General features: G+C 39.2%; 1 protein-coding gene across 1 annotated transcript in view; it reads left to right on the top strand.

Moving 5' to 3' along the window:
- LOC134226830 (activating transcription factor 3-like) overlaps positions 1-16617 on the top strand; it is a 59181-nt gene that overhangs the window by 32490 nt on the left and 10074 nt on the right. Inside the window, exon 2 of the mRNA XM_062707853.1 lies at positions 9759-9845. Coding sequence (XP_062563837.1) covers positions 9759-9845 — 87 coding nt within the window. The remainder of the gene's footprint in view (positions 1-9758; positions 9846-16617) is intronic.

Below are 16617 nucleotides of genomic sequence, written 5' to 3'. Positions count from 1 at the left end.
TCCTATTTGAAATTGGCCAGATCGGACTATGGGATCAAAAGTTATGGCCAAAATACAAATTCATACGAAAAAATCGCGTAAACAATGTCACTCATTTTTCGGGCACTTACCCTTAACCGATTTGCTCGCAACAAGTTGCATTCGACGCAGAATCCTGTCCCATTGTTTCCTATTTGAAATTGGCCAGATCGGACTATGGGATCAGAAGTTATGGCCAAAATACAAATTCATACGCAAAAATCGCGTAATAAATGTCACTCATTTTTCGGGCATTTATCCTCAACCGATTTGCTCGCAACAAATTGCATTCGACGCAGAACCCTGTCTCATTGTTTCCTATTTGAAATTGGCCAGATCGGACAATGGGATCGAAAGTTATGGCCAAAATATAAATTCATACGAAAAATCGCGTAAAAATGTCACTCATTTTCGGGCACTTATCCTCAACTGATTTGCTTGCAGCAAGTTGCATTCGACGCAGAATCCTGTCCCATTGTTTCCTATTTGAAATTGGCCAGATCGGACTATGGGATCAGAAGTTATGGCCGAAATACAAATTCATACGAAAAAATCGCGTAAAAAATGTCACTCATTTTTCGGGCACTTACTTTCAACCGATTTGCTCGCAACAAATCGCATTCGACGCAGAATCCTGTCCCATTGTTTCCTATTTGAATTTGGCCAGATCGGATTATGGGATCGAAAGTTATGGCCAAAATACAAATTCATACGAAAAAATCGCGTAAAAAATGTCACTCATTTTTCGGGCACATATCCTTATCCGATTTGCTCGCAACAAGTTGCATTCGACGCAGAATGTCTCATATTTTCTTATTGAAAATAGGCCAGATCGGACTATGGGCTTAGATGTTATGGTCAAATTACTATTTATTGTGAAAAAGAGTTCGAAAAAGTCTAGCTCACTTTTTTAGCACTTAGACTTCATCTATTGACGCTCGCAACAGATTGCATTCGACGCAGAATCTTGTCCCATTGTTTTCTATTGAAAATTGGCTAGATCGGACTATGGGATCGGAAATTATGGCTGAAACACCATTTTTGCCTTTTTCTACGAAAAGGCTGTATGTTCGCTTCAAAACCAAACTTTTACAGAAGGCCTGGAGACACATAGTGTTATATACCTATAAGCTCGATGAACTGCGATGATGTCTCTGTGTGTGTGTGTGTGCGCACCAAAAGTGCGAAAAGTTTAGCTCACTTTTTTGGAACTTATCCTCAACCGATTTAATACCAACTATAGATAGTAGAATATATAGATGAGCGAAAGCATGGCTGAGTCGATTTTTCTGCCCGTGCACACGCGCATATGACGTCACAGCCCTTAACGCTTCCATTGAAATCGTGACGTCATGCTCGTTTGGAGACACGTTTGACAGTTCGTTTGGAGACAGAGGATTTATCTTCACTCATCTATATATTCAACTATCTATAATTCCAACAAGTTTCATTCGACGCGGAATCCTGTCGTATTGTTTTCTATTGAAAATTTGGACCATGGGCACAGAAATTATGGCCAAAATATACTATGTGTTATAAAAAGCGAGTAAAAAGTCTAGCTGACTTTTAATGGACTTACCCTCAACCGATTTACTCACAACAAATTGCATTAGATGCGGAATCCTGTTCTATTTAGAAAGTTGGGCCAGATTGGACTATTACCTTTGAAATTATGGCCAAAATATTTTTGCCTTTCTTGTGCAACAAAGTTGTACCGTAAGGCTATAATTTCTTTCCGAAAACGAACTATCGGATGCTTCCACACTGATACACTTCCCTTCCTCTTCATACGGGAGTTTGGTAGAAAAACGGTCATGAGATTTATATCATAACAAATATTGCACTCCGCTCGCTTGATGGAAATAACATTTTCGTTTTCTTTTTGTGTAGTCGGAGCTTCAGTTCAATTTACATCCAAAAGTGATATCCTTAAAATATATGACTGGGTAAAATAAAACAGGGGTATGTACGTCAAAAAGATTGGAAAAGGAAACAAAAATGTCGAAATTCTTATTAGCATATTGTAGATCAAGCTGAAAACCGAACCGAGGTTTCGCGACAATCGCATTTTCTCGCATTTCCGGATGTTGCAACTGCATCGCGAGTAGTGCGCAACTGTGCCATAGTCGGGCACCACTCGCGATGCAGTCGCGACATCCGGGAATGGGACAAAATATGATTTTCGGTTTTCAACTGGATCTACAATATCTTTGCCATAAATAATCTGATTTTCATAGAACGGACAAAGAAATTTGTCTTTTTTACTCCTAGCTACCAGCTCATCTATTTTCAAGCACACACAATTTACGAAGGTCGAGAAAGGCACCATCACCGCTAGGTGGATTAATCTGGGTTTTTTTAATTTGCACCATAAATTCTTCCAAAATTTCATGGGAAATTTATTCTTCTTCGGAAAGTCATTTTGATTTCTTTGTAGGTTCAGCTAAACATTGCTTTAAATCTTTACCATGCAAAGAAGCACAAGAAATGATTTAAAAATTTTAAGGAATTTTCACATCAGAAAATCTTTAAAATTTTGATTTAATTTTCTAAGGAATTCCTATGTGAATTGCTTCTAAAGTTCAACCTTCACAAGTACTACAAAAGTGCAATTTTTTCGTTATTTCCACTTGTAAAAGCATCGAAATATCCTCGAAATTCATTATTGGTGTTTTAGATGAACTTTTTCGATTTTCTACTGGAAAATCTTAGGAATTTCCATCGGAAATATTTTGTTATACTCCAAATAATTTCTTTTGGGAATTAAAAAAACTGCTGAAAATTTCTAAGATTTTTTTTTGAAAAACGAAAAAAAATTCCATTGGAAATTTAGAAGAATTTCCTTTGAAGATTCATTAAATTTGCCCAGGATTTTGAAAAAAAATCTTTAGAGATTCTGTAAAAAAAGTAAGCTGGATTTTTTTCTAATTTATACCGGAAGTTCTTCGGAATTTGATGTTTATTGGAATTGTTTATTGGAATGTTGATGTTTATTGGAATGTTTATTGGAATATTTCTACGGATTCTTCTAGTTCTTCAAAATTTCTACCGAACCTTTATTAGGAACTCTTCCACAGAATTTCGAAAAAAAAGTCGTTGAAATACTGAAGATTTTTCCGTGGAGACTCCGAAGAATTTCATCTAACTATTCTGAAGGGTTTCCCTTGCAACTCCAGAATAATTATTCTTGAAAATTAGGAAGATCTTGGAATTTAAAATTCATCCAAGCAATAAATGAAGGTAATTATTTAGGATCAAGAAGCCTAGTTCTTATGATATTGAATAATTAGGCTAATTGATCGAAAAATGTAATAATGCATCTAATTAGAACATTTAGGTGCATTTTTAAATTTTTCGATCAATAATGCACAAAATTCTAGTAGTGCGTATGAAAAAAGTTATGACATAGAGAAGTTTGCATTTAAAAAATCAACATGAAATTCTAAATAAAATGCTTTTTAAATTCATAAAAGGGTCTTAGAACTAAGAAGAGTCCGGCGATATGAAAAAAAGTGGCAGTGTTCCAGAAAAACACTCCAATTCCTAAAAACAATCTAGGGTAATAAATAGTGTTATAATAACGATTGAAATTGAATTCCAAAACAAATCTCAACCCTTTCAGGATGGATGGGTCATATATGTCCAGCGTTTTAGATTGTCTATTAAATCACAAAAGAGAGCTAGACCACCATTTTCTTCAGTAAAATTGTTCATCTAGATATTGGTTTTACAGAAAAAAATATGGGAGCTCAAATTTGACAGACCCTGAAAACTCAGTTATCCGAAACTTTGGGAAGATTTCGATTCTAAGAGCATGCAAATGAAGTTGAAAAGATTGAATCATTCTGAACACTCACATAAGATGGGTCATCCTGAACGTTAAGCCAGTGATTGCTCTCAAATTCAGCCCACGACTTCTCGGGTGATCAATCATGACATTTGTAATGTCCTCATCATCGGTATGTACCCAATCCGATGAAATAAGCATATGATCCTAATTTCCATTAACATGAGATCTAAGAGACAAGGTACCCAAAATTATCTTGAGTCAACATCAAGCTGCACAATGACTATGCCTTTTTGTAGGGCCTTAGAAGCACTGGGTTCACGGACTTGAATGATTAAGTAGTTCAAACATTACGACTTCCAGGACGTTTTTTGAAACCTAAAAGTTTTGTATAACCTAAGTCGAGTCAAGTACGAAACACTGAAGACGACCTTACTGTTGAGGTCGAAAAACGTATCTGTCAAGGTACAATCAAGTGGTGGAATTAAATGGGAAGGTACAAACTCGTCTTATGACAAGTAAAGACATTCCATTAAAAAGCTCAACATAATTTTTTTTAACTAAAAAGTCTGTAGTAGCTTGTACAAATAACAATTGTCATATCAACCCAATGGACCTAATGGGATATTATATCATACATCATTCATAATTTGGTTAATGGATAAATCGAATGATCCGATCTTCAAAATGATAATTGATCTATAATACATTCATTCTTCTATGAGTCGCTTATGTAAGGACCATTGACTGAAGCATATTCGAGATATGGAATAGAAGTTCCTTGGGAAATTATTCGAAAGACATCAGAGTGACCGAGAAAATATGTTTAGTATGGCATCATTGGATTCCACGAGTCAATATTAAAATAAAATTTCAATGAAGAATTAGAAATTTTGAGAGATGAGCCAGCTCTAGATTATTTATTAGAGAAAAAATAGAAATTTTCCATAATAGAATTGGAAATTGCCAATAAAGAAATCAGGGTATGAGTATTAAATAAATATAGAATTACTGCAAATAATGCAAAATTTCCATAAACAGTTGAAAATTTTCCACAAAACAATAATAAATTAGCACTTGTAAAAGAAATTAAAAAATATAGGGATATTTTGGAAAATTTCTAAACCATTACAAATTTTTCTCGAAATTTTTATAACATATTCGCGAGTCCGCATTTTTTGGTATCCTCCTGATGCATCGAAGGTATGCGAGTTCTAGATAACCTAATACCTGATACACATTACAACATGATAACATCATAAAAATCTTCGAAATAATGGAAATTTATAATTTCCATGCTAGGTTTTAGTTTGATTTTGAATCAGTTGAAATTGTCCATCTTCAAAATTGATCGGATTAACCATATGTTTTAGTTACATAGGGTTTTTTTAATTTTTGTACTTAAAAAAAAAACCACGTGGTCAAAGGGGGGGGGAGGGGGGGTCTGCCAAATGACCACGATAGACCACATGGGGGGAGGGGGGGTTGAAAATCTTCAAAAATATGACCACGTGGTTTCTGGATGGCCCCTATGGAATGAATTAAAAAAAAAATGAAAATATTTTTTTCCAATTTTGTCACATACCCTGTTTTATCACCCCAAAATTCACCAGGGGGGTGATAAAATCGGGATATTACTGTATTGAGCTTGAGCTTGAGCTTGATTGACTGCTCGTAGTTGCTTCTCCATTATGACCAGATCAGCTGTTCTTGCACAGGGAACCAACAGATGTTTGCTTGGGACTAGCACACATCTTCAATGTACAAGTACTGGTGATCTCATTTGTTAGGTCATACTGGCGCCTGCCATGTCAGAATGCAAGTCAATGTAGGGAAGGGGGAGGAAATGATGATGCAATCACTCGCCCACTGCAAGCCGAATATACCTCTGCACTTGCCACGAGTTCATGCGGAATTTGTTGGAATTTCTGGGTTAGGTTGGAGAGGCAGAGGTCCGTCTTGGTTAACGAGCTGCCAATGTGATAGATAGGAGAAGGTAACTAATGGAATTTCTAATTGGATGTAGGAAACGAGCTCTATAAATTCATTTCCATTTCTAGCAGATTACTTTTAGAATACTCAAGTTGAAGGTATAGGAATAGTAATGGAAACGGTATGGAAGTCCATTTCCAGTTCTAGCGATTGCTAGAACAGGAGAAATGAAGAGAAAGATACAAAGTAGGAGAATGGAACGGACCTGGGATTGAACCCACGACCTCCTGCGTATGAGGCAGAAGCAGTAGCCATATGACTACCAAGCCCGCCATCAGTTTGACTTTGCTAATATTGTTCAAAAAGTCGGTAAGGAAAATATTTTCCGGCCCCTTTTTTCGCATTTGTATCAGGTGACGAGTAATTTGTTTTCATGTCTTGCTACGATTGAAAAAGCCTTATCCTTCTCGTCTATAACCGTTAATTATTATCAGTGAGATTAATCAATGAGAGCAATTTCTGCAATTCTTGTTATGCACCCAAACACATCGTTCTATGTTGGCGAGGTTACGTTTTCATCTGTCGAATGAGCGACTGCTTCATCAGTTTTAGAACCACATTGAATTGATCTAAACATTTTGTCTAAACTGCAACAGCTTACTTGACAATCGGTCAAGTAGTTGCATGGAAGGAAAAGAGAGCAAACGGACTTCTATGGAAATGTTCTATATAAAACACCCCTACTTCAGTTCGCCCCATTCCAGCTATATTCATGTTTGTTTCAATCATCATGTTTTGTATGAATATAACAGTACAATATTCATTTGAATTCATGAATTTGATATACAAGCCTATAGTTAAATTTCAATATACAAAACAACCCCTTTTTCAACCCCTCTTCTACAACCCAGATACGTCCCATATTGTTAAAATAGTTAAATAATTTGTTTGGGAAACTGCATAAACTGCCAGTATTGCACGAAACCGTCAATTTATGTACTTTTCATTATTTTCCTGCCACATAACTTCTAAAGTGCAATTATTATCTCAAAACCTTTCGGACTAAACAGCAGTTAGAACTTTAGAAAATTTACAGCGAGTCGTGAGTCTGTTAGAATTCAATGCTTATTATCAAATAACTGAATTAATAATTAAATATAGTGTTGTACATTTTATATACCAAGAAACTATTTTCTTTTCTCTTTGCTTGTTTTACATAATGAAAACCTTCTCAGGCACTTCTAAAAATTTCCGGGAAAATTTTGATAAGCCTACCGGGAAAACCCGGGAATTTATTTTGTCGACTAGAGTGATCACCCTGGAAAATTTTCCGGAAATTCTCCCGCTTTTTTCAGAGATTTCTTTAGAAACTCTCCAACAATTCTCTCAAAAAGTTCTCAGTTCAGCAAGAATTCCTTCATCTATATGTTCTCCTGAAAATTTATTTAGAAATTTCCCCAATAAACAGCTCCGGGAAATTCCTCTTTTATGAACAATTCACGACGGAATGTTTGTGGGAATATCCGAAGGAATTGTCATATTAGAAATTTGGAGACAGTACTCGTCGATAGCAAATCCTTCCGCACGCGATGGCATATGAGCAAGTCAAACCACCTTCCTTTTGCCAGTGGAGATATATCAGCTTCCACACTGATATTCTTCCCTCCCCTTCATACGGGAGCTTGGCAGAAGGAAGGTCGTGTGATATGTGCCATCACAAATATTGCCCTCCGCTCGCTTTCAAATCGACTTCTATAAAAAACATTCTTCATGCCTGCCGTATCCTAACGGAACTATCAATTCTATACTTTCGCCTCTAATGCTATCATGAACATGTACGTCCAAGTTTGGAAGATGATATTAGCATTTCCATATCATTGTAAATCGTTTAACTTCACGTAGAAGTAACACACACGAAATCATTAATTTAGTTTATTAAAGTGTTTTTAATCTACATATTAAGTTGGATTCATTTTGTGTGGATTCCCCGATGGACTCACAGGAGAAATTTTCGAACGAATTCCTTAAAGAGTTTATGAAAAAAAAATCTAGAAGTAGACGTATTAGTTCTTGAAGAACTCAAAAAAAATTGCCGAACAATTTCAAATTAAATTCTGAAATATTTTCGGGCCGATATATTCTAGTACGTACTTCTGAATTCCTGAAAAACAATTCCCTAATTTCTGAATAATTAAATGTCAGGTGCATTATGTTCGAACATTTATTTTTTTTTTTTTTTGTTAAATATCTTGGCTGTGCATATGCACAGCACATGTTTCGAAATGGACAAATTGATATGAAGTTTGCGAAAAAGAATCCACGTGTCTTGGAGGGACTCGAACCCTCAACCTCCTACTCTCTAGATAGGCGTGATAACCCCTACACAACAAAACCACTTAAAGGTCACGTTTGCGGAAAAGCCATCAGAATCCGAGTACCAACCTCCACCGCTGTTAGCTATTTTTTGCAAATTGAATATCTTTCGGATGCTTGATTTGTCCAATCTTCACATGTACTTTACTGTTGTATATCCACAGTAAAGAAAATGCACCTTTTTTTAATATTCGAGAGCATTACACTCTATGGCCCCAACAACGGGCTGGGCGGATTTGTATAGAGTGCGAATCAATCATACTCTGCTGTGCCAAAGGCTTGCTTGGCTAAAGCATTTGGTGAGTGTGATTGCTCTACGCATGCGGTCGCGTGTACTTAGACGACTAATGACGGTGGAAGACCGACATTTGATTACAATTAATTGCATATTATTCGGCAACTCGGCCGAAACCATTTTTTTGTTAAATATCTTGGCTGTGCATTTTTTTTTTGTTTGACCGAGCATACGTTGTACAACAAGGGATCTAGTGGGTCCTCAACAAACAATTCAGGCTGAATAAGCTACTTTTTCAGTTATAGCCTATTTTAATGAAATAAGCCTTTCATCAGCTTACAATTTTGTTGGGTCTAGACTTTATTGGAAATGAGAATAAATGCAGCATAATTGTAAACAAGATAATTGTCATATGAAGTTGTCTGTAAATATGTTTCTCCGACAGGAGCTAGATAAATCTGGACTAAACAGTAAACATGCCATCGGCGTGGTAAAAAATATTCGACGGTGCGGTCAATTTTCATATGGCGGCACGCCGATTAATTTTTGACGGCGGCGGCGTCCTAATACGTGGCGCGATGGCACAATATCTACTTGTAAGGACGTGGTCAGGTGTGTGGAGAAAATCGGGTCCACTTAGTTAAGGATTGTGACAAAATCTACAATGACAGTAGATATGTTTATCTCCGCAACTCCATCTACGATTTGTGCAAGGGTTCTATGCTATGCTAATTTGACCATGGTTATACCACACTTTAACAAGACCAAAAATACAAACCAGTTGCAGTGGTTAAAACGTATTTGACAACGGAACATGACAAATGGAAAAGTTCCCCTACCAGACATTTCTTGGCAGCACTTCAAAATGACTCGAAAATTTATCACAGAGTAAATCGTTCCAATGAAACCTAATATCGTTATCGCTCAGAGCTTGTACTTCGGCAACAGCAGCGCACCGAGCACGACAGTTTTCATCACCAATCGCACCATTTGATAGATAATATCACATTCCATCGCGCGATACACAGCCCACCCTCGCTGGCGCGCAGGTACTTGGGCCCCTAAACACCCACCCAAGTTCACCGCTAATGTATTTATCTATCGCCATTAGCGGGGCGCGACAAGTTCCGGTGGGGCCATATTGGCATTGTCGAAAATCGAAGAAAAAGAATCCGTTTTCCTTCCCACCCGCCCACGCTTTTGTACAAGATGTTCCTATTGAGAACATCATCGGTGTCAGTTGTCAGATTGCTTCTTGACAATGGAAGAACTCGACAGCACCTCAAACATTAAAATGGGCCCCGTTTTTACGACGACATTGTGTTTTAGATTTTGAGATTGGGAATTTTCCATATCGAAAATGTCGCTTCGAATGTCTAACTAATAATGTGTTTGTTTTATCCATCTTTCCAGACTTCCCACGACAGTCATTCCAACAGCTCCGATTCACCGCTGGATTCACCCGCAGCCGGCCATCGCAAGACTCCGAGCGTACAACAGGTAAAGTCCCAACGCCTGAAATGAGGACAAAACATAAAACAGACAAACCGCATCTCGCCAGAGACATGTCCACCTGACCTTAGTAATATGTACTCGAGTTTAACATCTGCTTGCACAAAGAGGGTTGTATACACTGACTACGGGGGAGCAAATAAAGACGAAGAAACGGGCTTCCTCCATTAGGAAGTAAATGACCGCGATACCACCCAAAAGTTGGTGAAGAAATGAATTCCTGCGGTGTTTCTCAACGGAAGCGTTGCGATGCACCTACAAATAATTGCATTTTCAATTTGTCTCGTTCAAAAATGGTGGCAAACACATCGACCATAAATAATGTTTTATTCATCATCAGATTGTCCTTTTCTACAAAGTTGGGAACCACCATGTGGCAAGCAAACATTCAACAAGCTGAATAAAACCCTAAAGAAGAAGCACAGCCGATCGACGGGCAGTAGAACAGAGCTCGCGAGTAATTTATTTAGCATGCTGCTATATATGCGGACGGACGTGCCAAATTTTTGTCGAATTCAATAAAAATGAGGAGAACCACTTCCTCCCTCCTGTTTCGCGCCCGTAACGCAATGTGTTCAATACCCGCGTTGGACGTGTACCCATTATGAGGAAACAACACCACATCTCGCCGAAAGAGAAAAAAAAAATGTCTCTGGGATCGCTGTCGTTGTCACGGGAAAGAAGAAATTGACGAGTAATGACCGCACCTACACACCATCCATTCGAAAGACGAAGCTTTATGTTTTTTTTTTGGCAAAACCAGTCTTTCGCAGTATTAACCAGGCATGAATGATTCTTCCTGGTCTTGATTTGTTGAGTAGGAGCTCGAAGACGGGTTATACAAATCGAATGCAATGAAATGTAAATTGAATGGGCAATAGCCATGGTAAGCTTTTTTTCGGCGAGGTGTGTTTCGATGTTGTACACATTTTTGTCGGGCAACTGGGTGCAATGATCTCTCGATTCTATCGTTAGATCGGAGTTGGAGGAAAATTTTTCCCAAGCTGTGAGGATACTTTCCCATGAAATCAAATATTATATCGCGCAAAAAAAAAATCTACTCGTCCGCTTATATTTCGTCGCAACCTAAAATAAGCGTCAGATAGTCGCCTCATCAAACATACCCACAGAAAAAAGGGTACTTCGATAATTTAGAAAATTTGACCGCCACGTGGTGAATGTGAAGCGGTGAATGCTTTGATAGCACGTGCTATTTGTACTGCGGATAAATTTTTCAGATCTGTGGAAGCCGTAGGCTCTCCAGTTAGCCTTGCGTGCAAAGGCGTAGGATTGCCAATCCGGAGATGGCGAGTTCGATTCTCGGTCCGGTCTAGGATGTTTTCGGGTTGGAAACTTTTTCGAGACCCTGGGCACAGTGTGTCCATTGTACTTGCCACACAAGATACATGCTCATGCAATGGCGGGCATAGAAAGCTTTCAATTAATAACTGTGGAAATACTAATAGAATACTGTTTAAGTTGAAGTTGAAAAGCAGGCCAAGTTCCAGTTGGAATGTAGAGCCATAGAAGAAAAATAAGAAGAAGGAAGCCTGAAACATGATCACAAAAGTTGTCATTATGTTGCAAGGCACAATATTTTGATACACAGAGCTTCGGCAGGTCGTGTTCTTTTATTGTAATGGGATTTTTCAAGTCAAAAGTTGCCCGTACAGCGTATGCGTATACAAAAACTCAGTTTTTTAATACATAATACCTTACCAGAGTTGCTGCACCTGTGACTTATTTGACGTCTAATTAGGTCCTAATCTAATAATCTAATGATTACAAGTGCGGTAATGTGATCAAAAGAAATTTTAATTATTTTTAGTTTCAAAGTGTTTGTTCCATAGGAAAATGGCTGTTCCACATAGAAAAATCCTAATAGTAACAAGAAACATTTATCAAGAATAATGGAACAAGTTTGTCCGTAATAGTCGGTATTGGTAATCTTCGGTACAGTATGTGATATGTGATACGAAACATTCATTAGCATTAGCATTAGCATTGATCAATTTGAGTAACATCACTTTCACCCGTTACCACAGATATTGATTTGGGACTCAATCAATATCTCTTAGATGGAAGCAATACGCTATCCAAAAGTCAAGATCTGTCCTGGCCACATCGTTGCGAATGCTGAGGAATGGGAAGGATGGTTAGTTGGACAACTTTTTAGAAAGATGCAGAGAACACTACGACCTCTCATAGGTGCCACGGGAGGTTTTGTAATTGTTAGTGTGGAAGGTTATAACAGTAGGAATCGTTTTGGTAGAACGTTAAACACAGTGAGAACTAAGATAGAAATACAAAGTAGGAAAGGATCGTCCGGATAAAATATTATTGAAGAGCCATACATTTTACTGGTACAAGGCGAGCCTGGAATTGAACCCACGACCTCCTGCTTATAGGGCAGAAGCGGTAGCACCGAGCTCGTCACAGTAAGTGATACAAAACCGTAGCACCGAGCTCGTCACAGTAAGTAATACAAAACTTTCAATGAACAAAATCTTTTGAAACTGCTCGCGGAACAGGCCGTAAGCCGAAGCTTACTGACCGTCAACCGCATTATACCCAAGGAAAATGGACAAAATCCTATAATAAGTGCCCCTAAACTTGTTGATAGCTTGTCACAGAGTGCGAACGCCATGGTCAGTCCGCAAACAGATCGAAATGTTATCGAATATCGTGGTCGTTAAAACATACCATTCGCGGAAGACGCCTTCCATGTCTACTAAGTATATGGAGAAGCCGACTGGAGTATGCTCAAAAATGTATGGCAGAAGTTTTGGATTCGAAAAAGGATTCAAAAAAAATGACTGACTGAGAAGCATAGTGCAAACAGCACAAAAAAACAAAAGTTTATCAATAGTTTTATGGATTGTTCAATTTATTTGGACATTCTGAAGAATAACAAGCGCCGTTAAATTGGGTCATAGATCAAATTTTTAGTTTGCCCGAGAGCAATTGTTCAAACCGTTCTTCCAATTTCGCCAAAGAACGGTTGCTGTCAATGCTCCCGAATCCACCCCAATCTCCAGACCTCAACTTCATTGAACAGAAAGTTCGAAGTCGCATGGTACAGAACTTTAACCAATTAAGAAGGTTTTCATGGAAAAGTTTTTTTCTTCCTTTATTTATGTGAATTTTTAAATTTTAAGTTCTTCACTCAAAAATAGTGAAAAAGTGACATAAGATCTTCCTGGAAACATTCCAAAACCTGGCAAAATTTATAAAAATTGTTTTTAGAGCGTAATTGTAGCAGCCAATAGACATACCCAACAAGCATTGGAGGCTGATAAAGAGCTTATTTCGTCACAATTTGGCTTGTTTAGCTAAAAACTAGCTTATTCAACTTACATTGTTTGTTAGAGTTTTGGACTCTTTAAACAGTGCTTTGACCATTATGAAGCGGGCTTGGTAGTCATATGGCTACTGCTTCTGCCTCATACGCAGGAGGTCGTGGGTTCTTTCCCAGGTCCGTTCCATTCTCCTACTTTATATCTTTCTCTTTATTTCTCATGTTCTAGCAATCGCTAGAACTGGAAATGGACTTCCATACCGTTTCCATTACTATTCCTATACCTTCAACTTGAGTATTCTAACAGTAATCTGCTAGAATTGGAAATGAACTATAGAGCTCGTTTCCTACATCCAATTAGAAATTCCATCAGTTACCTTCTCCCTATCTATCACATTGGCAGCTCGTTAACCAAGACGGACCTCTGCCTCTCCAACCTTACCCAGAAAATCCAACAAATTCCGCATGAACTCGTGGCAAGTGCAGAGGTATATTCGGCTTGCAGTGGGCGAGTGATTGCATCATCATTTCCTCCCCATTCCCTACATTGACTTGCATTCTGACGTGGCAGGCGCCAGTATGACCTAACAAATGAGATCACCAGTGCTTGTACATTGAAGATGTGTGCTAGTCCCAAGCAAACATCTGTTGGTTCCCTGTGCAAGAACAGCTGATCTGGTCATAATGGAGTAACAACTACGAGCAGTCAATCAAGCTCAAGCTCAAGCTCAAGCTTTAAACAATGGTTTGACCATTATATGGGCATTTTTTTGGCGTTAATTTTGCATCTTTGTTAAACTGCGATGCACCAGTTTGTATCTCTGTCTCTCAATGATGGTCCTATTGATGACCGAAATTGAACACAGTGGACGAACAGTTTTGAACACGTTCAAAGGATTCAAACCACATTTTACCAATTCCACTTTTAAGAGTCTTTTCGGTGATGAGCTGGATTCCCTAGACGCAAAGTCGAAAAGTACACCTGAGGTCATTTGCTGTCCATCTCCGAACAGTTGGATACAGGCGGAGGCTTTTCATTCCGTTCTTATTTCTTCTGCGAAGGTTGCTGCTGTCTTTGTTCATCTTTGGCCAGTGAATCACCGGCATCGTAATTCTTCAGAGCGGAGTAAATGTTATTCGATTTAGCTTTCCTTTTGGTAGCTGTGTTCACAGCCGAACCGACTATTTCGTAGCCTATGACGGGTTCGCAGTGTGCCTAAAATTGTCAACCAGAACTCATTGTGTAGAACCTATTTAAATCAGCATGGTAGATGACCTTGTCGGACCAATCAAGGCTGCGAAATAGCAGGCTGCCGATTACGGCACCATACCCCTCCTGGTGGTGCAGGTCACGTCAGTTGCGGTTTCTACTAGTCATTTGAACCAAAAGCAGTCTACTGGTAATCAATTGTTTAGAATATTACCAGTGGGTCAAATGGGAAGGTCGAAATATTTACGTTCATAGATGAAGGCTCTCAACTAACACTCTTGGAGAAAGATGTCGCTTCCAAACTTGGGGTTTCTGGACCATGTAAACCACTACAGTTGCTATGGACAGGATACATTACACGCAGTGAATTAAAACCTCTACGTCTTCTGGATTGCAAATAAATCATCAATTTAAGCTCGTCGAAGCTTGCACAGGTAGAAAATTGATGCTTCCTAAGCAATCATTAAACTACCGTGGTCGTGGTATCAACTATCAATCAACGGATACAAAGAAGGTCGCTCAGTGGCAGCCAAATTTCGTCTTGGCTGGAGCATCTAGAGTCATTCTCTAGCGAGGTAGAACCGATTACTTATGGATTTAGGGTTGGAGGATGGAGCAATCAAAATCAAGAATTCAGCCAGTTAGTACTGATGAATATGTAGTGTTGGATAATAACAAATAACATCACCAATGGGTCATAGTGAGTCCGATGAAGGAAGACGTGCATATAGAATATTGGAAGCAACAACTAGGAGAATGTCCGGTTTGAAAATAGCTTTCTTTTTTTTTACAAGGGGTAATGGATTGGAGCACAACGTAGCACACGCGCTTATCTACCACACAGGAGTAGTGGAGTGTGGAAGTCGACCAGTGACAGGTAATACCGACTAAATTCACGTTGGACTCCACCATAACATCGCCCAGGAACTGCCTCCCAGCATTACTTCTGGGGGATAGGCAGTACTTACTGTACTCGCTCATTCACGCTCACACAGGTACTCATCCCGTATGAGATTAACTTGAGTGAGACTAACTTGTGTGCTCACCGTAACACCTGATTCACGCTCTAGCACACCAATTTGAGACTTATTTGGGTGCTCACCCTGACACATCCTGTTACTCGTCCTAACACTCGCTCTGACCCCCCGTGTGGGACTTACTTAGGTTCTCACTTCTGACATACCATACGAGCTGGCTCACTCTACACTCCTCTGCCATGCCTCGAAGTGTCGATAGCGATAGGTTCTAAGCTACGACTTCTAAGCTACGACTCTTCTACCTCGGCATGGGCCGTCCGTACTTAAACCTATGCCCTCACTTTTTTGCCATGCCTCGAGGTGGCGAGGTAGACTCACCCTAACAAAAATTGAACCGATTGTTTGAAGATGATCCTCTCCAGCAACTTGCCCGTCGACAGGTTGGTCTGTACGGCTTCCCGGCCTTCGGTAACAGAACCAACTTCTGGCTTTTCCAGCTATCGGGAAAATTATACTCATCGAGGCATCTCTTCATAGCTATCCTGAACATGTTCGAGTTCGCTATGATTACTGCCTTGAGAGCGGTGTTCGGAACTCCGTCAGGCCCTGGAGCTTCATTTGATGCCAGGGAATTAGCCACCGCGAGTAACTCTTCGTTCATCACCAGAGCCACCATTTCGGCCGCACCTTTGCGTAGAATGATCCGATTTCGATGAAACCGGGACCATCGGACGCGGAATCTCTTCTAGTATACTGTCTCCATGCAAAACCTTAGATTGCCTCTTGGCCACCGGAGATGTTCCGGGTTTTCCGAGGGTATGTTAAACATGCATTTTTTCGTTTGTTTGTCATTTTATTTGACGTTTACTGCTATCATGTTTTATATTTTTCCCAGAAACTAGAACTAATATGCCGACTAATGCTGGCTACAGATCGAAAATCCGTTAGGTATACACAGAGATATGGCTATTTTCGTGAAAACGGTACTAGAAGAGTTTCCGCTTCTGATGGTCCTAGTTTTATCAAAATCGGATTATTGTACGCAAAGTTATGCTGATTTGAATTTCGACAAATGTTTACCTACCTTAACCTTTTTGTCTAGCCCCTGTACCTCGATAATCCTCGCCAACCTATCCGGGGACCACTCGGGGGTGAACAGCCCCCTCTGGTCTTGGTCATCACAATCCGATAGGCGTCGCCCCATGGATTCGCGTTGGCTCCTTCGCACACATTTTCGAAACACGCTCTGTTGCTACTCTTGATGGTTTTGGTGAG

This window comes from Armigeres subalbatus, chromosome 3 (genome assembly GCF_024139115.2).
Source record: "Armigeres subalbatus isolate Guangzhou_Male chromosome 3, GZ_Asu_2, whole genome shotgun sequence".
NCBI lineage: Eukaryota > Metazoa > Arthropoda > Insecta > Diptera > Culicidae > Armigeres > Armigeres subalbatus.
This window is presented reverse-complemented; position numbering and strand designations above follow the sequence as displayed.